Genomic DNA, 22813 nt, shown 5'->3' with positions numbered 1-22813 from the left:
TAAGGAACATGACTGCTTGGAGCAGAAATCGTCCATCTCCAGGCGGTGTGCATCCTCCCAGCCCGAGGTGCAAGTTGAATTTCATTGCTGACAATGTTAAGACAGCTCTAGCTATTGCTCATCTTGAGCCCTTCCATAGGTAAGCGTGTCCCAATAAAACTCTTGGTTTAAACACTTTGTTACTTTTCTTTTTTTTTTTTTTTTGCTTTCAGTGTCGTCATATTTTCCAGTGAGAACTGGCTGAGCACACTTCTTGTGTGAAGTAAGCACAGATGCTGCTGCCCTGCACACAGGTCGGTTCTGGGTGTGAGAGGGGGTGAGTGCATGGCGGTGGCAGGGAAGTCACAACTATCTTTGCCTTTCTGGATATGTGGGCTGGAGGAAAGCTGTCGGACCAATACCCTGGTTTTCCTCAGCGTAGTCCATGACTGCCTCGTACACAGAAGGAATTTGAGGTCCTGCTGTTAGCTGGCAGCTGCTGGGCTGAGGACATGGGGAGATGTTAATGACGATGGGCTTTTGCACATGGGATTTTTTTTTTTCTTTTTTTTCTTTTCTGGCTCGCTGCATAATTCCACCCTGCCACCCGCCCCCGTGGGTTTTTCAGCCCTGTTGTTCCACTGGTCTGAAGAATGTGGTAGTTTCACGATGAAGCCTCCCCGCCACCCTACTGCCCTGAGACCTATTTGAAGCTGCCAAATTCAGATTACTTGTGACCGAAATGGGATATAAACCCCATTCCCCGAAGAGGAGGAGTTGTTGCAATAAACCACAAACCAAAACTGGAATAGGCAGAATTCCCAGCCAAACTGAACCCCATTGCAGTGCTATTGGAGGCAGAAGTAGAAGTAATGCAGGCAGAAATTAGCCAAATGGAAACAGCTGGAGGGTCCTCGGTTTGCAGAACTGTGTGAGAACGGAGAGTGTATGGTTGCTGTATTTTACGTCAAATGCGACTGGACTTTTGCAGATACGGATTTTGTGTCTGCTTCTGGCTGTGACTTACTGCAGCTTCCTTTTCCCGTTTTTATTCAGCTCGGTAAGTTTTCAGACTGCATCTGGTGGGGCTTCCTCTTTTGGGTGTGTGGTTGCTTGAAGCTCCCACTCATTTTGGTAACGCATGCGCCCCGTGCTGTGGGCTGGAGCCGGAGAGGTGACCAGCACGTGGACAGGAGTTACCCCTTGGCATCTCTGGCCCTTTCCCAGCTCTCCGACGGGTCCCGTCTGTTCCCTGCAGCTCGGGGTGGAAATGAGGCTTCCATCACTAATGAGGCAAGGCTGGTATTTAACAGTTTTGTAAAACACAAATGGTTGCCACTGAACGGTCGTGACTTTAAAGAATACGACTGTCCGGCAGCAGGGAAAGGGAATGCAACCTGCTGCCACGGGCAGCACAATGGAGTATGTTTTGGAAAGCATGCTTATTTACTAGGTAGGGCAGGGGCCAGGAGACACAGGTAGCTTTAAAATAACACATAGAGTGGTTGCAGTGTCATACAGATGATGTTTCTGTAACATGTGCATGGCAGGGAGACTTACATCAATAGACGCAAGTGCTTCTTTGGAGAGGCCTGAATAGTAACTTTACCTGCTGCACTGTGACTTTCCCTGCCTGCGAGAGGGGAAAGTAATGCTCTCCAAAGGGTGCAGTTTCTCCTAAATCTAACCCAGCTTCCCCTGCAGCCAGTGAACACAGTTTTAAACAAATAATGTAGAATTAGAGCTCGTGGCTTCGCCACAGAGTCTTTGTAACATTGTGTTGGTTTACTCAACCTTAAAGGTTTACAAAGTCTAGTAACACAAAACCACACGCTGGTGGCCTGCGTCTGTGTGGCTGTATGTACCCTACAGATAGTGAAAGTACGTGGAGTCAGCTCCTTCCAGGCTTTATTAAGATTTGTTTGACCACCTCTGTTCGCAAGGTCTGATTTCTTAAACTGTCCCTGCTTGGGGCAGGTGGAAATCCAGATTATTTTAAACAAGCAAAGTATACACCGAACAATTTTGCATCCAAGGCTTGCACAGAGGAATCAACAAGAACGACTGTTCCGCGCGTTAAGTTACAGCTTTGTAAATCCACGTTTGCGCAAGGCAGAAGTCCGCTCTGGCGCTGCAGAACAAGCGGAGGAGTCCGTCTCCCCTCCTCGGCGAGGCCGTCGACCTCCGTGGGGGCCAGCTCAGCCCTCTCAGTACACCGTGCACCAGTTGCTGCCGTCGCTGGGCATCAGCCCGCCGGTGATGAGGAGAATCAGATCCACGAACCACCAGATCCCCAGTCCTCCCAGCGTCAGCAGTTTCCCCACGGCGGTCCCGGTGTGGCCCAGGCAGAACCGATCCACTCCGAAGCAACCCAGGAAAAACGAGTAGAGCAGCGTGGTTATGAAGTAGTGCCCAGTGTACCTGCAATGGAAGGGGTCGGGGTGGGGGGGGGTGCAGGGGCCCGGGTAAGCCGCCGGTTCCTTACAGCGGGGCTCCCTCCCGTGGGGGCCGGGAGAGGCGCAGGGACCGGGAGGAGGGGATGAGGGGTTGTGGGGGGGGAGAGGAGCCCTCCCGCCCCCCCGGAGAGCTCATCCTACTTGACGCAAGGCCTGCTGCCCCGCAGGAAGCTCCGCGGCTCGGCGCACTCGATACCGTCCAGCGCTCGGCACTGCACCCGGGTACGGTCCACCTCGCCGTAGGCCTGTCCGCCGAACTGCAGGCAGAGCGGGTGCCCTCAACCGAACGGCAGCGAGACCCGGGGACCAGGCCGAGCCGTCCATTCCCCCCGACCCCTTCCCGCCCGCCCGGCTCCGCACCTTCACGCAGCCGTGACCCAGCTCCTGCTGCGCCGTGGCGTTCCCGCCGTGATCCACCGGCTCCTCGCACTCCACGAACTCCTCGGGGCTGAGGGGAAGGAGGGGGAGCGGTGAGGGAGGGCGAGGCGGCCGCTGCTTCCCCGTCCGCCCCCCGCCCCGCCGCCGCCGCCCGGCCCGGCGCTCACAGGTAGGTACAGAGGACGAGCGGCGCCCGCGGGTCGGTGTAGGCCCAGATGGAGGCGGGGGACCCCGGCCCGGGCGCCTCGGCCTCGGTACCGTTCTGGGGGAGGCCGCGGGAGGAGCCCTGCAGCAGCAGCAGGTTACCGAGCAGTAACGCGACCTGCCCGCCCAGCAACGCGTAGCCCACCGGCCCGCCGCGCCGCGGCGCCATGGCGGCGGCCGCTGCTGCTAGGAAACGCCTCGCCCGCCCCGGCCTAGCGGGCCGTCCCGCCGCCGCCAGCCAATGGGAGACCGCCGCCTCGCCCGCGGCCAGTCAGAGCGAAGGCGGAAGAAACTGCGGGGAGAGGGCTGCGAGGAGAAGAGGCGGAAGAGCGCGCCAGGTCAGGAGGCGATTGGCTGCCGGGGAGGCCCGCCAGCCTATGGGTGAAGGAGGGGGGCGGGGGCACCGGTGCTGGGCGCGGCTCTTCCCGGCCCGGGTCTCGCCTCAGGGGCGGCCGCCCGCCCCGCCGTGAGGGGAGACCGGGGGCGGCGGCGGTGGTGGTTGCGCCGTGGGGGCTCCGGTAGGGAGGGGGCTCGGGACGCCGCGGTCCCGCTTGGCGTGAGTTGCTGGTTGGCGATGGGAGCCGAACGGCGGCGGCGGCTCGCCGCACGGGAGGCGAGCGGCCCGGTTGCTGGCGGAGCGAGGCCTCGCTGCCTCTCGGCCGCCCCTGGCCCTCGCCCCGTGCCCGTCGGAGGTGCCGTTGGTGCCCGTCCTGGTAGTCGGGGATTCCTCCCTACGGGTGGGCGCACGCCGTGCCCTCCCAGCCGCCGCTACCGGGAGAGCTGCTTCTGCGGCGGCCGCTGCCGCCTGCTGTCAGCAGCGGGGAAGGCCTCGCCTCGGGCTCCGCTCCCGGGCGTCGGAGTGTTGCTCGGTAGCAAGCAGAGCGAGCTCGGCCGAGGGGTTCGCAGCTTCCCCCGGGCCCGGGCTCAGCCCTGGGGCAGCAGCTCCGGCAGGTACGGAGAGCCGCTGCTTCTCCCCGTGCACTCGGTGGGAGAAAGGGTTTAGGCAAACGGCTCCCCCGGGGGATTAGGCCGAAAGAGCCCCGTGTGCCTGGTGCAGGGCGATGCCACCTCCCTGAAGGAGCCGTGGCTTGGCCTTCGTCGCTGGCGGTTCGGGCTGGAGAGCCCTCTGTGGTACTGCTGGAGCCGGATTTCCCCTGACCTGTGGCAGGAATGGGTTGGTCCGTTGGATGTGATGGCCAGCTGTCTCATTAAGCCCTTCTGTAATGATTAAGAGGCTTCCAAGCAGCTTTAGAAATAGCTTAAAGATTGCATAGCATGTGGGCTGGCTGGCAGTGGATTTGGTTGGCAGCGCTGAGGAAGGCAGAGGAAAGATCACACATCGAGTGTGTGTTTTACTCGGGTTTCACACCATTCTGTCAGTGTAAAGCATCTTGGAAACGGGTGTAAATGAAACTCATGCTTTAGGGCCTGATGTTTCAGACTTTACCACATTAATTGCTGGGGGAAAGGTCATGTCTGAAGGGGCTGGGAACGCTGTTGCAGGCGAGAGGCGGCAGCAAGGAAATACCAGCCAGGGCAGCAGCAGGTCACGGTCCGGAGGGAGCTGCACAGCCAAGTGCTGCTTGGAGCAGGCTTAGAGCCAGGAGGGGTGAAATTGTGGCTCTGTTCCCTTGAGCTCCCCGAAGTGTGACTCTGGAAGTCTTTTGAAAATAAATGGGTCTCGACCCCTTGAGCAAACTTCCCATTAACAGGAAAACAGGGAAGGGATTTCAAGAGTTGTCTAGACCATGTCCCTGCCTAGAGGAGGAACTAGTCCTGCTTGGATAGTCAAGTAGCAGAATTTTTTTATCCTAACTGCCCTACCCCTTGTACAAGAGCTCTACCTCTGAGTGCTTTCTGGATGAGACTCAGTGATTAATTGAAGAGAACGGCGCACTTGGCTATATAAAGGTAGAGGGTTGGAGCCTGGGATCCTGCTATTGACCCTCTACATCTGGACAAGCTGCTGCCTGTTTCCATCAGTTTTCTTCTGCCTCATTTTCTTCTACCTCATTTAATGCCCCCCACAGTGTCCTGAGGTCATTAGATTGGAAATGCCAAGCGCAGCTGGAGACAGGTACGTGGCAATCATTAAGTCCAGCTGGAAGCCAGGCAAAACATGTAATTTGATAATCATGCATTTGGGAAAGAGCCATTAGCGGGATTCGTAGGTGCCCATCAGCCAGCGATCACTGGTGCAGTGTTAACGAGTGTGCTTCCTAAGCCAGCTGGACTGTTGCTGGTGATGTCAGTGAAGTCCTGACTGCATCCAAAATCCTTAATCTGTCTTATTTACAGTGCTTATAAGCAAACACCATGCACGTGGTACGTGGAGAGGATGTAGGAGCCAGCAGGGTTGAGGTTGGAGGGAGAACATGACACGTCTGACTTTGCTATTTAAAACCACTGTTACATGCTCAGCCAGTTTAGTTGGAGCCCTCGTACCCTTCAGTCTGCCAAAGGTAGATGTTTGGCATTCACTAGAAAAGGGAGTGTAATGGCCAGCCCCATCATGAGGATTTCTGAGAAATTTCTTTTCTTGCTGATTCTACAGCTTTGTTACAAAGAATTGTGAAAATAACTGACAAACAGTAGATGCCCTTGGGGAATTCACTCCGTATCCTCTCCCCTGCCCTCACTGCTCGAGCGCAGTGTGGCTCACTAAACCACAGCCTGGCAATGTCTGTCGTCCAGCTCACAAAATGTCAGTGAACTCCGTGAGCACCCACACGTACAAGATTTACGCTCTGATACACTGGACCGTACTGCTGCTCATGTTGTACACCGGCCTTGCTCCCTTTAGAAACCAGTCTAAATATCTTCTAAAGCCTCCAAAGGGGATGGGCAGTGCAAAACGCAAAGGAGGAAATGCCTCTCTGTGTGGGCTTTCCTTACTGCTGCAGAGGAGATGCAAAGGTCCCAGTTCTTTGCTGGTCATTACATCTCTGGTCCCATACCATCCCCTTCACCGTGTTTCTTAGGAAATGGGGCTGCTGTCCCTGCTCTGTCAAAGGGTGATAGAATGCTTTTCCTTGAAAAAACACCAATTTTTACTCCTTTCCCCAGGCATTGAGTGAGGTCCTTTTCAACATCTACCACATAAGCTTTGTTATCACACTGGATACTGCTTTGCCTTTGGTGTAAATAGTTGGCTTTGCATTTTTTGGCTCAGCAGCCACATCAGCGAGTGATTTCAGCTGGCCTGGCAGCTGTATTGCATGGCTTACTCTTGTATTACCAATGTCCTGTGCAAATGAGATGTCCAGCACACATATTTGGTTTCCATTTGTGTACATTTTTTCTTAGTAAATTTACTTTGAGATATTTCCTGTTTCTGCCTTTTATGCCTATTTAAGAGAGTATCTCTTATTTAAGCCTTTGAAAGAATGAAACATCCTAATTTTAATATCAAGTAATCTCTAAGGCTCTTGCCTGCAATGGGTTTTCTCACTTTGCCTTTTTCTAGTCATAAAGTCTGTGCTGAAGACAACTAACGGCCTGAATCCCAGTGCTTGCCTTTGAGGTTTCAGTTGTGGCTTAAGACATTGCAGAGCTCCGGGATTTATTGGTTTGTTTCACCTGGTTCTTCTCGAAAAGCATCCTCCACCGTGTCTGAGCGATAGCTCTGCTGATGTGGGCGTTTCAGGTGTGTTTCAACTGGTTGATCGGATGAGCGGTTCTCCAGATTTTTTGTTTCCAAAGTTGGCAGGTTTGCATTTGACCCAAAATGTGGGTTCAGAGGCTGTCCTAGCTTTCCAGCCTCGTTTCTGGTTCATTTCCGGAGCTTTGAGGTATGTTGTCTTCAATTCCTTGTACTGCAAGGCTGCGACAGTGGCGGTGAGTGACAGGAGAGGCCAAGGGAGATGGATATGGCTCTTGCTAAATACGGACCTGGGAATCTCATGCCCCTCAGGCAGGAACCACTTATTCATGGGATGATTCATGTTTGTGTGTTATTTCTACAGTGCACAGTGGTATCCATACTCGATCCATGATATTATCATCATCCATGGGAAGCCTCCTGTATCTTGGGTAACGCCCAGCTTATGGGAAGCACAAGGTATGACCTGACTCAAAAGCTATGTGCAGCTTTCATAAGGGTTGGCGATACATAACCTCTGTGTTGTTTCTAACATCAGGTGGGAGTAAAATCCCCTGTCTCACCTTGCAGTATTATACAATTTAGTGTGCCGGCTTCTTGCATAGCTTTGTGATTTGGTTTGTTAGGATACATAAAACTGGCTTCATAGAGTTGAGTTGTTGCCTCCTTCCAACAGGAACAGGAGGTTTTCTGGTTGCTGGAGGCTGCGAGGGAGGAAACCTGAGTTGCAGGTCGTCTTCCTACAGCTCCTGCAAACGTGGATGCAGAGTTTTGGAATGTGAAGGACCAAACGGCTCTTTCCTCTAATTGTTCACCGTAGCGACAGCAGTATGAACCTCTTACAAAATCTTCAAGACCTCATCGTTGAGGAGAGGGGGAAGACTTGCGCCAATTGCTCAGCCTGTTAGGTGTTTATTAATGGCATCTTTTGCATTATGTGCATTCAAAAGCAATTTCTAAAACATCGTAGATATCGGTCAGACCCCTGTGAGTGAGCACTTGGGTGTGTACGGATGTTTCTGGCTGATAGTGCTCAAAGGCCTCTCATGTCCTGTTGTCTGTTGTTTGTGCTGATGAGCTGTGTGTGGCCTTTGGTGTAGGTCTGGCTCTGCACCCACGGTGAGGCATTTTGCTGCATCTGTTTTGTTCAAGAGCAGCCACTTGCCAGGGAAAAGAATGTGGACGCTCAAAAATCCCTGTGAAGTACCACACTCAGAAAACCGAGAAAGGTTATCGGTACCTGAGCAGTTGTTGGTAAAACTGGGTCTTATTTGTCTAGGCTCTTGTACGTTGCTTATCGCTATAGCATGAGGGTGCTTCTCCATCACCCCTTCAGTAATGTGACTGATGTGTCACACGTTGTTTATTCCTCCTTCTCCCGGAGGAAGACGCCGTGCTCCACGGAGTGCCTTGGCAGGGCGTTTAATGGGTCAGAGCAACACGTATGACGCTTGGAGCGGAGGGTGAAGCCTGCAACGGTGTTCCGTTCTGGAGAGTTTTTGTCACGCTCACCTGTACCCTGTGGTGTTGCAAGGCAGAGTGCGAACGCGAAGTTGTATTTCCATGCGCTTCAAATCCGTAATGTGGGGTTTTTTTCGGAAGGAAAGGCCAGAAGAGTTGTGGTTGTCTGCGGTCTGTGCTGACACCAGTTCCCTTCGGCAAGCTCTTTCTTCGGGACTTGCTTGCTCTCGGGACTTTGCTGCTTTCCCTCTAAAAAAAAAACCCTTGGAAATCCTAGGGCTGGCTCTCATGAGGACGTGGTTCGGCTCTTTCTGGAGCGCGGCCCTGCCCCGACCGCCCCCCCCCTCCCTCCCGCGGGGCCGGGGCGCGACGACATGTCTCGGGTGGGCTCCGGCACGGCCACCTCTCTGCGGCCTTGCGGCCCGTTGATGTCCCGCATCCGAGGGCCCGCCGTCGGGGTCAGCCGGGCCGGGGACCGGGACCGCCGCCTTGTCCGCGGTGCTGCCGGGCGGGCGGAGCGGAGCGGAGCGGCCCCGCCCCGGGGCGGCGGGCGGCGCGGCGCAGGCCCCGGCCCGGCTCCATAAGGCCGCGGGCCGCCGGCCGGACGCAGCGCCCCAGCCGGGAGGGGCGATGCGGACGCGGAGCGCCATGGCCTGGGCCAGGGCCCGGGCCCGGGCGGCGCTCAGCTGCCTCTGTCTCCTGCTGCTGGCCGCGCCCGGGCAGCCGGGCCGTGCGGGTGAGTGCGCCGGGGCCGGGGCCTGCCGCCGGTACCCCCCCCCTCCCTCCCTTCCCTCCCTCCGGGCCCGGGCCGGGCTGGCAGGCGGCCTCCGGACCCAATTCCCGGCCCGGGCAGAGCCCCCGGACCCCTTCCCCGGCCCGGCCGCGAGGATCGGGCCCCCCTCCTCATTGCCCCCCCCCCCCCCCCCCCCCAGGGCTCGGCCTGGCCCTGGGGGCCAGCTGAGGGGGTCTGGCGGCCCCCGTCCCTTCCTCGGAGCTGCCGGGGCCCGGCCTGGCCCCGAGGGCTGGCAGGTGGGGTGGGAGACACCCCCCCTTCCCTTTGCTAGAGCAGGGGGTCCTGCCTGGCTGTCCCCGTCTGCCCCCCCCCGCCAATGCAGGGGGATTTCCCCCTGTACGGGCAGCGCTAGCGGTACACGGTCCCGGCGCGGGGGTCACAGGTGTCGGAAGGAGGGTGCTGTGGGGGGTGACAGCCTGGGCCCTGACCGGGACCGTCTCTGCCAAAATGTGCCTGGTAAATGTTGTGCGTGGTCAGAGCGGGGCCGAGAGGACAGCAGGGCCTTTGTCTTAACCCTGAAACGCGAGGAGGCAATCTCGGCCGGTGAGCTGGGGGGGTCCCATTACACCTGCTCGAGTTTGCAGGCGTCCGGGGAACGCCGTCGCTTTGCTCTCCAGCCCTCCTGTGCCAGGCTAGGCAGTCTGCTCTCCAGATGCTCTTCTTACGAGGCAGGTGGCAATCCACGTACAGGAAAGCCTGTAAAAAGTGCAGTGGGGTTGGCAGCCTGTTCACGGGTCTCCCAGAAGTTTGTGCGAGCAGATCCCGGGTACAACCGTGTCATTTCCCTGCCCGGAGGGTGTTGCGTTTCTCTCTTGAGGTGACAGAACACCCACATCGTTTCCATTGCTTTTCAAGGGACACGTGCAGGGACCTGTGTCTTCCCCCTCTCTCTTTGGGTGACCTTAGCCATCATGGAGCCAGAGCACTGCCTGCACTGGCAGAGCCAGGCACGGGGCAGGACCCCGGCCGGCTGTTCTGCCCCAAGGAGGATGGAGGCTGCATACTGGGGCAAGAACTCGGGCACATCACGGTGTCATTGCTAACGGCAGTGAACGCACACCGTGCTCTCCTTATGGGCTTTTAATGAGTTGACACTGTGCTGTCTTTATGGGCTGTTCGTGAATTGAAACCGTTCTGTTTATGGGCTTTTATGATGCTGATTCTGATGTTAAATATACATGATAGGCAGAAATGTCTCCTCTGTTGTTGTTTTCCTCCTCCTGAAGGGATATATGGGCTGTGTTAAACTTCTGTGTTTATCATTAATGCATAGTTTTATAGTCAGGACTTCCTAATTGAGGAATCTTTTCTAAAACTAATATTGATGCTTTAGGCTGAGAAACAGTGCTCTTGTGGTGGGTGTCTCTCCCTGAGGGATTCTGTGCTGCGAATCTCTTGCCTCTCACTTGGTGTGTTGTTACTGGCAGTTGTGAGCTGTGCGCTAGACGAAAGCCAAGCTTTGAAAGGTGGCTGTTGGCTTGTGGTGGAGGTAGCACGGCATGTTGGAAACTGCCTTGCCAGAGCACCGAGGAGCAAAACCTTAAGTGACGCATCTCCAGGATTTTGGATGCTTGTGCTTCCAGTGAACTGGTCAGTGTTTTCAGGAGTAATATTTTAGTTTCTACCTGTGGGTGGGAGGAGACGCAGGTCACTGAGTTACTGATGGTGGGTGGCAGTTTTCCTCTCTGCCTTCTCAAGTCTCTGTCCCAGCTCATAATGCCAAATCTGTGATGAAAGATAACAGGCCTCCTTTGTCTCAGGTCTGAGCATGAAGGAGAGGGGAGAAACAAGTCACCTCTTTCAGTTTATCCAGGAACTTCCAACTTTTGGGTTAGAATATAAGTGCTTTGGACACTCCCCAATTAATAGGGATATGAGGCAGAAATGGGGTGTTACAGGAATCTACTAATTGAAAATTCCTGAATGAACATAATCTTATAGTGATGTGTAGCCTTAAGGGATTTGTATAGTGTAGATTTTCCCCTCCTGTTTGTGTCCGTAGGAGGCCTCAATGTTTGGCTGTATAAATTCATAAAGAAACCATCTGGCATTGCCATAGGCAGGAACTGTGTTTCTTGCTATATGGTCTCTTCCCCGATACTTGGTGTCATACACACACCAGGATGTTTTAGCCACGCTTTACCAGTTTTTAAAGGAATTCTTAAAGTATCTAAACACTTTGGTTTGAATTTCTGGGGAGATGCAGTGTTTGGTTAAGATAAGTCCTTTGTTCAGCTCATGAAAAACACAGCACTGCCTCACCCATATTTCAGCAAATCTGGGACAATCGTTCAGCAGAGTAAAGAGGGTTTTTGTGGTTATTTCCTCCATGTGAGAATAAAAAGAGGAAAGAAATTTCAGTGTAGCTAATGTTGCCTCTTGTAGTGCTTTGTTTTCAGAAAAAGGAAGTTTGAAACATGACTTTGTAGTTTTTGCATGTCTTGATCATTCTCAGTTCTCAAGCTAAAATTAAAAAAAAAAAAAGTTTATTTGCTCAACTCTCTGTGATTGAATTTGTATTGCGTGGTTTCCTTTGGCGGCCAAATTTAAAGATAGCAACATCTCCAAAGAGAAGCATTCCCACGAACCTCCACTGTGTGAAGTGAGCTGACATCTACACAGCTGACGAGACGTGGAGGAAGTGAGTGGGCTCTGTGTGCGAGGAGCTCCTCTCCATGGGCAAGGCTGTCATGGATGGGTGGGCAGAGACTCCAGAGCCATTGACACAGGAGGAAGGATGTCCAGGTGAGATTAATCATCTTGCACCCAAGGATAGTGTGGCTTGGCTCTTTTTCTCCTTGTAAGAAGGTTCCAAGGTGGAGAGGATGTTGTGACAGTACCAGAGAACAAGAACCATAGTCCTTTCTGTGGAACAAGAGTAGCTGTTGTCTTGCAGACAAATTAGTGTGGCTTTAGAAAGGGCAGAAGGAATAGTAAGAGTCTAGACAGGAAACACTTACAGCATAGGTCAGGATTTCAGCAAGAGGGAGGTAAGAATATTCTAGGAAATATTGCTGTAGAAGAGCTCAATGTCCTCATTAATGTCCAACACCCCCAGTAAAATACTAAGAGAAATTACATTAACCATTCTTGCCAGCTTTAATGTTAAACAAATATTCCAGGTGAGCAATAAATCAAGTAGATGAATTTACTTCTCTTGCCATGATAGTTGGTCATCTTTTCCTACCTTCTAAAAAGGCACTGTGACACAAGGAGACCCGCTTGGTCTGAAGATTTAGAGCAAGGGAAGGAGGAGACAGAAAGAGAAGTCACGAGGAGGAGTACCCTGTAGAAGAACAGCTGGCCAGATGTTCCCGGGTGCTTTGGAGATGGAGCACTACCAAGGCACTCTTTAGCGTTTGAGGTATGGGAGGAACTGAAACTGCTGGCTTCATAGGAAATGTTCCTACTTTTAGCAGAAGATGTGTTAGCTTGGTGTTTTGTATAAATCTCTAAATATTTTTAAGTGGACTTGGATAGTATTTACATAGTGAAAGTGAAGGAGATTTTTGCTTCCAGTAATCCAAAGAGTAAATCTTACTACAGCTGTCATCTTAACGGACAGGTCAACTGCACCTAAAAATGTTTTTCCTACTATGTAATCGATTGGAGAAATACACTGAAGAAGTAATAAGTGGTTATGTGTCATTCTGGAAGGACGTCTGTAAGCCAGTTCACAGAAGTTTCTCCTCAAACAGATCCTGCTTGGCAAAGTCCTTTATGATTTTGAAAATGGGATATAGAGAATGCATATTGAGTTTGCAGTTGGTACCCTTCCAGTCAGATAGGATTCAGGCTCCTTAAATAAAGAGTTAGCAATCCCAGTAATGTGGACACATGAGAGAAATATCTGGCAGAAAGATGCAGCTTTGAAAGGACGGGTGCAAAGTGTTCTGCTGAGGTGGAAATAATTGTCTGCACAAGTACAAGAGGGTGAAAAACAGGGTGCAGGAGCATGTGGGCAGGAAAGGAAATGAGTGTTAGAGTAGGTTAAATGACAAGTGAATCAGCCATGCTGTCTGTTATGGAAGAAAGATTAACTTGTGGAGATACATCAACACACAAAGCATGTGAACCTTGATACTTGTGAAGCCTCGCTGGACTGTTGTGTCCTGTTTTGGATCCTTTTTCAGGATAGGTGTGGTCTAACTGGAGAGTAGAGCCAGTAGAGCCTCATGTGAACAGTCAGAGATCTAATAGGGTCCACAAGGAAATATTGAATATTGGCCTTTATTTAGATGAAGGAGAGGAGAGGGGAGTGTGACAGCATACTTTGGAAATGTAAAAATTTCCAGCCAGCCAGGAGTAAATTGTCCACCTCCTTTGGGGATTAGAGATACGGCTTAAAACACAGCGAGGGAAATCCATTGGACATGAGGGACGCTTGTTGGAGATGCTTTGTGTGAAATTGATCCCACCCTGGGACCCAAGGAGGGACTAGATGGCTGCGTAAAGCTTTTATCACTTCTTCTAGTGAGCAGTCTGCTGCCTAAGCATCAAATGACTGGCGCAGCTGACCTCATCTATTAATTGTAATCGATTATAACAATGGTGAATTTAATGAGTTTGTGTATTTAATGCTTTAGCAATGTGCATCTTTTGACTCAGACATGCACACAGCTAATAGAAGATTAAAACTCGTTGCTGCTAACTGATGCTCTAGGTTTAATATGGTTGTGGTTAAGCCTTTACATTTATAGTAAAACGGCTAAAAGTTGCTAGGGTGGATGCACGCATGGAATAAATCCGAAGAGAACGTTAGCAATATCTTACTTCTGTGCAGTGCTGATTTTTTTCCTGGCTCTGTTTCCATGCTCACTTAGGGATTGAGTAAACTGAAGTAGGCAAATACGAGTAAATGGTCATGTTGGGTGTCCTCTCTCCAAGTTTCGCTGATAGACAGCTGTGAACAAATTTGGGTAGTATCAGAGGATTTTTAGTGTTTTGCTTATTGTACAGAATGATGCTCTTTGGTATCATTTGTGATGCTGAAAGCAGTGGGGGATCCGAAAGGGGTGATCATAGCAGAGATCGAGCGCTGCAGCCATTGCTGACAGTCCCAGTGCACTGCTGGAGCCTGTGATGCTGCAGGTGGGATGGTTTTGAGCCTTGTCTCCGCAAATCCAGTCCTCTTCGGTGTGGGAAGGGTGGTTTTTTGCATGTTCCTTGTTAGTGTCTGTCTGCAGTCTGTGCTGGTCACATGCTGATGAGCTTGTTTTTATGAAATGAGTTTTTGTGGTGCGATAGGAAAGTTTAGGCTGTAGCCTATTTCTCTTTTTTTTTTTTTTTTTTTTTTTTTTTTTTTTTTGGTTCTGCTGAAGAGTGTATCTTTGACCTCACTTTAGTAGGCTTGGGAAAGAGTCATGGTAAAAGAAGGGTGATAATCGGGGCGAACTGTTCAGTGTGGGTGGATGTAGCTGCATGCTGTATTTCTGTAGCTGAGCCAACAATCTGCAGGCGTGCCAAGGTCTATGAAGACCGGAGATGCAGCTTGACTTTTGCTGAATATAGATCTTACCTGTCGGGGAGTGAATACCCTAACAGCTTACCTCAGCGTCTGGAAAGCCGTAACGGCTACAACACGTTTCGATGGTTTTCAAGCTCCTGCACGACATGGAACGTACATGAAATTCCTACTGTGGATTTGGGGCGGGGAGGGGAAGATGATTCACATCTTCCTAGTTGCCTCCAATGCTTGGTAATTAAAGGCAGTCTTTAATAAGACAAGATAAATACAGTGGATGCAATTGTTTTTTTTCTCCTTGGAAATACAATCTTAACTAGTGCTACACCCAAGAATGAACGATAAGAAGCATATTCTCAGTAGTGACATGTAGCACAACCCAGATAGCAGCCTTGGCCAGTGGCAGGAAGCACCTGAGTACAAGAAGTCCTGTAAGTTACTGAAAAATGTATTGCAGACTACTGTGCTTGAGAACCATACTTACTATATTGCAATGAAGTTTCTCAAAAGGGGGTGGAGGAAAAGCTACAAAAAATAGCGTATCTTAGGAAAACAGAATATAAATATCTTCTAACGCCTTACGTGGAAAACAGCTGAGTATCTGGGTTGGGTTTTTGCTGTCACTTCTGCCTTTCCTTAATTGCTATGAATTAAACCACCTTTACTTTGTACTGAAATTTATGGGTGAATTCTCATGGATAGTAACCATCTTGACTGGAGGGTAGCATCTTAACACCAATGTGGTTGCAGGAACCTATCTGATAATGCCTTCACAGCATGCTGGAACCTAGTGCTTATCTAGACTGCTGCGATAGCTGCAGACTGCCTTGTCCTTGCTAGAATTTCACCTAGTGCTAATCAGGTCAGGCTATGTTTTTCTTCACTGGGTGAGATAAGGTCTGAACGTGTCAGTCACTAGAAGGAGCATTGGGTGCTAGGTGGGACTAGGGTGGCTGGCCAGTGTATTATGGGATTAAGGACATATCTCTCAAGATTTGTGTTTCTCGGTAGGAAGAAGGCCTGTCCCCTAGTAACTAGCCTTTTTAGGAGGAAGATTTAGGAGCAGGGTTGTCTCTTGCATGTTCTAATTTCTGCTTCGTTGCACTTGTCCCTTTCATTGGATTTTTGATTAATTAGTCTGGTGCCCTCTTTGAGGGTTGCTAGTGATGCGTGAAATGTTGCATGGGACAGTCAGCATGGCAATAGGTTCTTTATAAAGTGAGGGTCAATGCCATGGAGATACCTGCCAGAATGGATGCTTTTGTCCTGGGCAGTGCCAGTGAAGCGGTGTGCTGCACTTTCAGCCACTGCAGAGCAGTTTTGTCCCGGTGAGAATCCCACAAAACAAACTCTTCTGTACATCAGCGGGCTTGTTGTCAGTTTGATCTGTACTGAAACGTGGGGTGAGAAAGGACATCTTTGCCAGAAGAGGAAAGAGAACTGAAAGTTAAAGGGAAAGCTGTTTGCATTAAGTTCAAACTTTTAATGTGAAGGCTGCTTTTCTCTTTTTAGTTCCACTAGAAAGGAAGGTGGTGCCTTCCTACCCTTATATTTTAGCTTGTAGTAATCGGAAGCACTTTGTTAATCAAGACAAACACGCCCTCCTCCTCTGATGAGTTGTGCCCACAATGAAGGGAAGAATAAGGCATTGTACCTGAAATCACCTCCCAAACGGGTGGTAGTGAAGGGAGGGAAGGAGAGCAGAAAGTGGGGGGAGAAATGTCAGAGTATTCAGAGAGTTGAAAATTGTACTCTTTCAGTGCCGTTTCTCTAAGAGGAAGCCTCTTGGTGTTGCACTCTTCCCAGAAATCCCTCCCAGTTTTCCTAGCTTTGTATGATGATTCACTCCTTTGTCTTCTGCTTCCAAGCTGCTTTTGGGGAGGCATGCCCCTTTCTGAGCGCTGCGAAGATTAACCATGCCCTGCCGTTTCTGTAGCATGTGTCCCAAGAGAGTCTCCAAAACTCTGTCCAGATGTCACCGGGTCACATCCCCCCCTAATAAAGGCACTTCTGGATGGCAGTGGGGAAGTAACAAGTGCAGAGCAGCGACGTGCAAGAGCTCGAGACCGGATACGAGCGAAATATGTCTTTGGAAATGACAAATGTAGAGAGGTGATTTGCTGGAGTATGTACTTTTGGTGGTTCATCCCAGGGAAGGAAGCAGCCCTTCCCCTGTTTTCAGGCCAAAGAGGTATTGACACTGTACTTTCTGTAGCCTGTGAACATAAGGCTATTTTCAGGAAGTTTCTCTCTGCTTTTTTAATACCTTTTTTTCCAACAATCACAGTAATTAATGAAGCTTCTGCTGCAGTATGTGTACCGTGATATTTCTTGAGAAATAACATAGCTCTGCCTGTGCTTGTGTGACAAAAGTGCTGTATTACAAGTAGGTGCACTGCAATGCATCTGTGTTCTCCAAACGGATGTACATGTGCACTGTAACAGGAGAGAAGTTGAAAGCTGAATCTAACTGCTTTTGCTTGCTCTTTGGGGATATCGGTGGAAAAAGTGCAGAAGTGGACCTGCTTTTCTTTGGGCAGTCACTTACCGGGATGCCCGTTTGGAAATGCTGACCCGAGGTGACGTTTGTAGCGTTGAGGTTGCGCGGCAGCTTGTGCTGGGGATGGGAAGAGGGGCTGCAAAAGCATCGGCAGGAGCCTGAATGTCACTGCAGCTTGACGGTGCTGGCTCAGGGAGGCTTTTGGGGAACCCATGGCATTTAAAGCCTGCGTGGGGGCTCTTGCCTGATTCCCAAATGATGGAGCAGGTCTCCCACGGAGGCTTCGAGCACACAGTGCCTTCGTGTGACTTGCGAAGCCACCGCCACCTTTGGAGTTGCAGTGTGAGTTTTGGCATTTTTTTAAATGAATGGAGGATCTTGGTCCCACTCGGAGAGTTTTTGGAGGATCTCAGAAACTAAACACACCGTCACCACCCCCCAGATTTGGTGATTGTTTCTGGAGACAAACGGTGGCAAGGAAGATAACTGTTCCCTTCCCCCTACCTTTAGGTCGGGAAGCTCAGGCTCCTCTGATGAGCTCACTGATTCCATTGCCATGAGCTAGTAAAACTGTTGCTATTAATCCTGCCTGCAACCCTGGGCGACCAACCTCCTGCTTCCCGGGGGAGCAGCTCCTGAGCCAGGCACAGGCAGACAACGGCTGTTGATGGGAAAAGTAATTTACATGTGCAATTTATTATTGTTTACATGGTCAATATAGAACAGTTGCTTGCAAAAACTGATGCCTTATAAAGGAAACTTGGACCGTAGACTTTTGTTTGGTTCAGAGATCTGTCTGACGTTGCATATGCAAATAATTTATAAAGTGATCTGCAAAAGGGCACTTTGTTGCATGCATTTGTTTCACCTCATTTGTTTTTATAAGGTCCTTAAGAGATCTCTAAGAACATAATGAGTAGTACTGGCCTTGTGTCAGAAGTTTGGCTGTGATGTGCAGGGCGAGGGCGTAACGCTGAGCTCTGCTGGGCTGGCTTTGTGCCGCCGTGCCATTAGGTAGCACAGGAACTGCTGGAGCCCCTGGGAGCTAATCTGGAGAGGCTGCATGGTCGAGCTGGTGCGGTTCTGCAGCTTTGCAGCGCAGGACACCTGGTTTTGACACTGTCTTTCTGCATGTCCTTGAACAAGTTCTCTCTGTGCTGACCTGCTTTGTTAAATGCTCTGATTCCTGCTGATAAAAAGTGGTGGTGTAGGAGATAGATACTTGTAAGACAGTAATTGGAATGTGAAGCTTTCAATTTGAAACCTTCTGGAAAATTTGGTGTCTTCTCTGCTGTTTGTGTGTTGTTTTCTCTGGCCTTTTACAAGGCAATCCATGTGTGCTTTGCTCTGAGATTTGCTCTGTGCTCTCCTGTGTGCATCAGGGCCTTTGGCTTTTTCTGTTCGGGTTACAGCTCTCTAAATACATATGGTGCCTTCTTGGCAATGTGGTGCTATGCTGTCTCTTAAAAGTAGAGCTTGTAAGTATGCGATAAGAAACGATGCCAGTCTAGTGGCAGAGGGATCTGCTCTGTGCAGTGCTGCAGATGCGTACTGAGCAGCCCAGTTTCAGGCGTCTGTGATAAGCTGGAGGCTTAAACTGGAATCACAGGCTGCCTCGTTCCTACTGACGGGGCTTTTCCTGAAATAGTGTTTTCTTCCTTGTGCCTTGTCCTTCTGATTGCTTTGTTTCTTTAGCCAGTGTTTCTGTTCTGCCTTCTAGGTTTCCAGCAGGTTTCTCTGTTGTCTTCCTATGAAGTTGTAATCCCGCAGAGGTTAGGAAGAGAACGGCGAGAGGCTTCCAATGTCTCCTCAGTACAGGTACTGGGCAGTCTTAAAAATGCCTTCAGTTTAGTATCTGCTTCCTAATGAGGTCCACCCAAAACTGACCTGAAATTCTCACAAAGCACTATCAGACTCATCTAGCAGCAAACAAGTATCCATCCTTACAAAAGGTATTACATCTAGCATTGCCTTTAGCTGAGTTACGGTAAATACCTCCCTGCTCCAGAGGTTACAAGTTGCTGCAATGGATTTTTGATCTGGGTCTAAAAGTTGTGTAATGAGAGTTTTTAAGCACTGGAACGAGTTTCTGAGAGGTGGTGGAATCATTCTCCTGGGAGATGCTCAAAGTCTGACTGGAGGAGGCCCTGAGTAGCCTGGGCCAACTCTGTAGCTGGCCCTGCTCTGAGCAGGGGTTCAGATTAGACAACCTCCAGCGGTACTTTCCAGCCTATATTATTCTGCTGTAGCCATGTAACGAAAGACTGCATGCTTCAACGTATTTGGATTAGACCAACTGTGTTTAGTCACAAATCTTGTAAACGTTGGCAGAACTTAATATTAACAAAAATGCCTTGTGGTTTATTGCAGTCGTTGACTAGTACTCCTGCTGGGATATTTAATGTAGTGGTCAGGCGATTCAGCTTATCCACTTAATATTAAGGACCCTAGTTGCTGTCTGTAGCACTTGGCTAATGCGAGGCTGTGGAGGTACTGGCTCACTGTGAATGTTCAGTAATAAAACTGTATTGTCCTTTTCCAGCTGTAACTAATGTTTTTTCTATGGAAGTCTTAGGAACAAGGGATAAGAAAACCACAAAGCTATTTTGAAATAGCTTCCTTCATGTGACTTTTCCCCAGTTACACAGGAAAGGATGCCAGGTTCCGGAGGTAGGGACAATTATAAAATAGGTTTCAGGCTCACCCACATGTGGTTATTCCTGGTCTGTTGCAACTAGTAAGATTTAAGAAGGAAAGTTTATTAGCTCAGTATCTGGCAATTTCAATGTGTGGACATGGCAGTCGTTTTGTCTGCTGGATGTCAGGGAACCAGAGCAAATCGTGATGGCTGTGGTCAGCTTCTCATTGCAAAGCCTTGTGGGCTCAGTGAAGTCGGCTAGGAACACAAGGAACACCCCCTCCCCCTGACCGGCGTTGAGGTACCAGCAAGAAGTGTGATGGCAGAGGCCGCTCAGATCAAAAGAGTTCTGCATCCCTCTGGGAGGTGGTTTAAATTTTGTTGGTATCAGCTGCATCTCCAGCAGGGTCTTTGCTGCCACAGCTGTATCTGAAAGGGCTAAGAGCACAGACTAGTCCCAAGTTACGGAAGGTGACAGTAGTGATTTGAATGCTATAGTCGTAGCAGTAATGAAACTCACAGAGACTGTTTTCTGCCAAACTTTTGTTGATTTCAAAGAATGTTTTATTCATTAACATGAGTAAAATTCAACTTTTTTTTATATTCAGGACAAGGTGTCATATGCTATTGAGATAGAGGGAAAAGAATACACGATTCATCTAGAAAAGAACAGGTAAGTGGCTAATTTCTTTAGATTATTAAATTCCATCTATTGTGTCCAAATAACAAGCTGGCAGGTAGCACGCGAGTTCCGATTCTTGAGGTTGTTTGTGAGAAGTGCGGTTACATGCTAGCTCTGCAAAATCTGCAGAGAAGGACGGCGAAAGTGGATTGAATTACAGAGTCTTGGCTATCAACCAGAAGTTTTGTTGAACTCCTGCAACCCTGGTGATCTCCTTTCAGTGAAGGAAGCAGTAGTTTGCTCGAAGGGAATCTGGGGAATCGTTGAAATGACTCTCTATTCACATCTAAAAATAAACAAACTGAACTATATTTCAAGTAAATATTTTTGCTTTCTTCTGGGTTTTGTTTATTGTTTCAGGGGTTTTTTTTTCCTGTCTCAGTAGCACAAGAATACTAATAAATGAGGAAGCTGACTTTATATCCAAGGCTTTAATACCCATAACTTACAGACAATATAGATGTTGTCTCTCTTGAGTTTAATTTTTAAAGGGCTACTTGCAGCAACAGCAAGTTACCATTTATCAGGCTATTGCTTCTTAAAACTACCCTCATAATAGAGAAAAGAGACAGAACTATTTAAATGTAAAAGCCCCTGGGGATCTCTAGCAGCCAGTTGCCAAGACCCTGACCCTCAAAAACATGGGAATTCAGCTATGCCGCATCAAGGGATTTACCAGTATGGGTCAGCAGTCTTAATCGTGGGAGACTTTCCCAATGCACTTCCTTCCAAAACTGGGAAAGAGAAGTCATATGCAGCAGACTGAGTGCTGTGGGGTTTTTTGTTTGTTTGTTTGTTTTTTATTCTGCATGAAAGCAAGCTTTTAGCACAATTTAATGGGTTTTGATGCTTGTTTTACTATTCCAGGGTGAGGTGGTTGATTTGATTTCATTAACGGTTCCACCATTCTGATATCTTGGATTTTGCTGTGGAAATGCACAATTTCTGTGCTAATTTGGGGGGGGGGGGGTGTCCTTTTGAATGTTTCCTTATTTAATTGCAATTTACGTATTTGTGACGCTTTTGGTTAGGATCATCTTACTGCCCTGCTATAATGTCATAATCATTTCATGAAATTCCTCTTGTATTCCTTCTCCCCTTTCCTTCCAGAGAACTGCTGCCCAAAGATTTCACAGTTTATACCTATAATAAGGAGGGGAAGTTGCAATCTGAACATCCAGATATACAGGTAGGATTTCTTTCTTTTTATACCCTTACTGAAGGTGACTTGAACACCGAGCATCTACAGGTTGAAGGAGTCGTGTTGCAAAATGATAGTTGTATTTTTCGCTGGGCCCCCTTCTAATCCCATGCATGCACTGCACTCCTCCTGGAGAGCAGTCTTGATTTTGGATAAGGCTCTAGCCTGGAGCTTGTAATAGACCCGTGTTTTCTTATATGGAGGTGATTGCTCTCTGATTAAAAGCTACTCTTCTCTGAAAAGGAAATGCTTTTCTTAGATATCTTATCTGAGAGTGGTGCTGTCCTTGCCATACAGCACAGCGCAGTGTTGGTATCGCTTCTGGACACAGGCCTTGCTTCTCACGGGGACCAGAACACGCGGAGCAGAACTGGGGTGGTCTAGTAACTGAGTATATAGCTTTTACTTTTACACACAATGGTCTTCCAGATTGGTCCACAAGTCAAAATGAACAGTCAGCTGCTGACCCATCTTTTCACTTGTGTGAGGCTGTCTGTCAGTGACTCTAAGAATTTTTGAGGGTTGACAGGCTATCTGTTAGTCCAGAAATTTGGGAACTACTAGAAGGAATGGAGGAGATCAAGTCTGGAGGACCTTTGAGAGGGATGCTATCTGCGTAGCATTGGAGTTTTTCCACTGAAAATGCATTTGCAGCCCTCTTTTTCTGTACAGGAAGGCTGCCTGGTAGGTTGCCTTTGAAAATTTAATTGCTTCAGTAGAGTAAGAATAAAGAGCAGCTTGTGCAATACAAAAAGGATGAGAGTATTCCTAATGGTCTTACTCTTCTTATGTATCAATGTCGTTCCTTTGAAAGGGAAGCGTTAGTCATATATGATTCATAGGATCTCATTTTTGAAAATAGAGCACCTGAGTCTGTCTAACTTCCTAGTTAAAAGTAATTGACTAAGAGGAAAAACGCTTTTTCTGCGTGAGGTTGTGAAAGTCTCAGTGGCCCTGAAGGATTAGCGCATACCTTCAGTGCTTTCTGCATTCATTGCTGAAACAACAGGCGACATAATCTACCTGACCCCTATAATTATGTTCAAAAACGCACTTGCCAGAGAAAATGGAGTGTATTTTCCCCGTACTACCCCCTTGTCTAGTTTCCAAAATATGTACACACAGAGGACAAAATGGAAATATTCTGCCATATCAGGGCTGATGAGGGGTTTAGAGCACAACCAAAAACTTCTGGCAGCACAGCGCCTGTTGGTGAGGATAGCAGGTGTTGTCCCTCTTCTTGCTAGAGGGAGGTTATGTACAAGTCAAACATTCTGCGGGACTGTTTTCTAGAAGACTGAATGGTGATTTGGCCCAAATCAGTAGGGAGGGGCTGGCCTCGAAATATTTGAGGCAGGGTGGAGAACAGAACTTAAGAGTGGGATGGTTTATGGTCAAGTTAAGAAATCCAGTTGCTAGATAATGCTTCTAAGCCCTGCTTGCCTGGTATTGATAA

At 49.3% G+C, this 22813-nt stretch overlaps 2 protein-coding genes across 4 annotated transcripts in view; one reads left to right on the top strand and one right to left on the bottom strand.

Moving 5' to 3' along the window:
* Positions 1-1870: 1870 nt before the first annotated feature.
* On the bottom strand, positions 1871-3251 carry TM2D2 (TM2 domain containing 2). The gene is made up of 4 exons (XM_030034705.2): positions 2981-3251; positions 2796-2883; positions 2577-2692; positions 1871-2400 (listed from the first exon to the last, which is right to left on the bottom strand). The coding sequence occupies exons 1-4, from the start codon at positions 3184-3186 to the stop codon at positions 2187-2189; spliced, it is 624 nt and encodes a 207-aa protein (XP_029890565.1). The 5' UTR covers positions 3187-3251; the 3' UTR covers positions 1871-2186.
* Positions 3252-3581: 330 nt separating this feature from the next.
* The window catches only part of ADAM9 (ADAM metallopeptidase domain 9), a 35746-nt gene continuing 16514 nt past the window's right edge, over positions 3582-22813 (top strand). Inside the window, exons 1-4 of one of the 3 annotated variants that reach the window (XM_041128261.1) lie at positions 3582-3754; positions 18557-18654; positions 20083-20147; positions 21267-21345. In XM_041128261.1, coding sequence (XP_040984195.1) covers positions 3592-3754; positions 18557-18654; positions 20083-20147; positions 21267-21345 — 405 coding nt within the window. In that variant the 5' untranslated portion in view covers positions 3582-3591. Of the gene's footprint in view, positions 3755-8552; positions 8816-16448; positions 16528-18556; positions 18655-20082; positions 20148-21266; positions 21346-22813 lie in introns of those variants that run through there. The other 2 variants (XM_030034699.2, XM_041128262.1) reach the window with 2 other exon arrangements.

The sequence above is a fragment of the Aquila chrysaetos genome, chromosome 13 (assembly GCF_900496995.4).
Source record: "Aquila chrysaetos chrysaetos chromosome 13, bAquChr1.4, whole genome shotgun sequence".
Lineage (NCBI taxonomy): Eukaryota > Metazoa > Chordata > Aves > Accipitriformes > Accipitridae > Aquila > Aquila chrysaetos.
The sequence above is the reverse complement of the archived record's forward strand: the minus strand, read 5'-3'. Positions and strand labels throughout refer to the sequence as shown.

What these genes read in the sequence shown, in the direction of transcription:
- TM2D2 (XM_030034705.2), bottom strand. Translation starts at nt 3,186, where the DNA reads ATGGCGCCGCGGCGCGGCGGGCCGGTGGGCTACGCGTTGCTGGGCGGG. An exon ending in TGGGTCACGGCTGCGTGAAG is followed by an intron (nt 2,693 to 2,795) that starts GTGCGGAGCCGG and finishes CTCTGCCTGCAG; the next exon opens with TTCGGCGGACAGGCCTACGG. An exon ending in GGCAGCAGGCCTTGCGTCAA is followed by an intron (nt 2,401 to 2,576) that starts GTAGGATGAGCT and finishes CTTCCATTGCAG; the next exon opens with GTACACTGGGCACTACTTCA.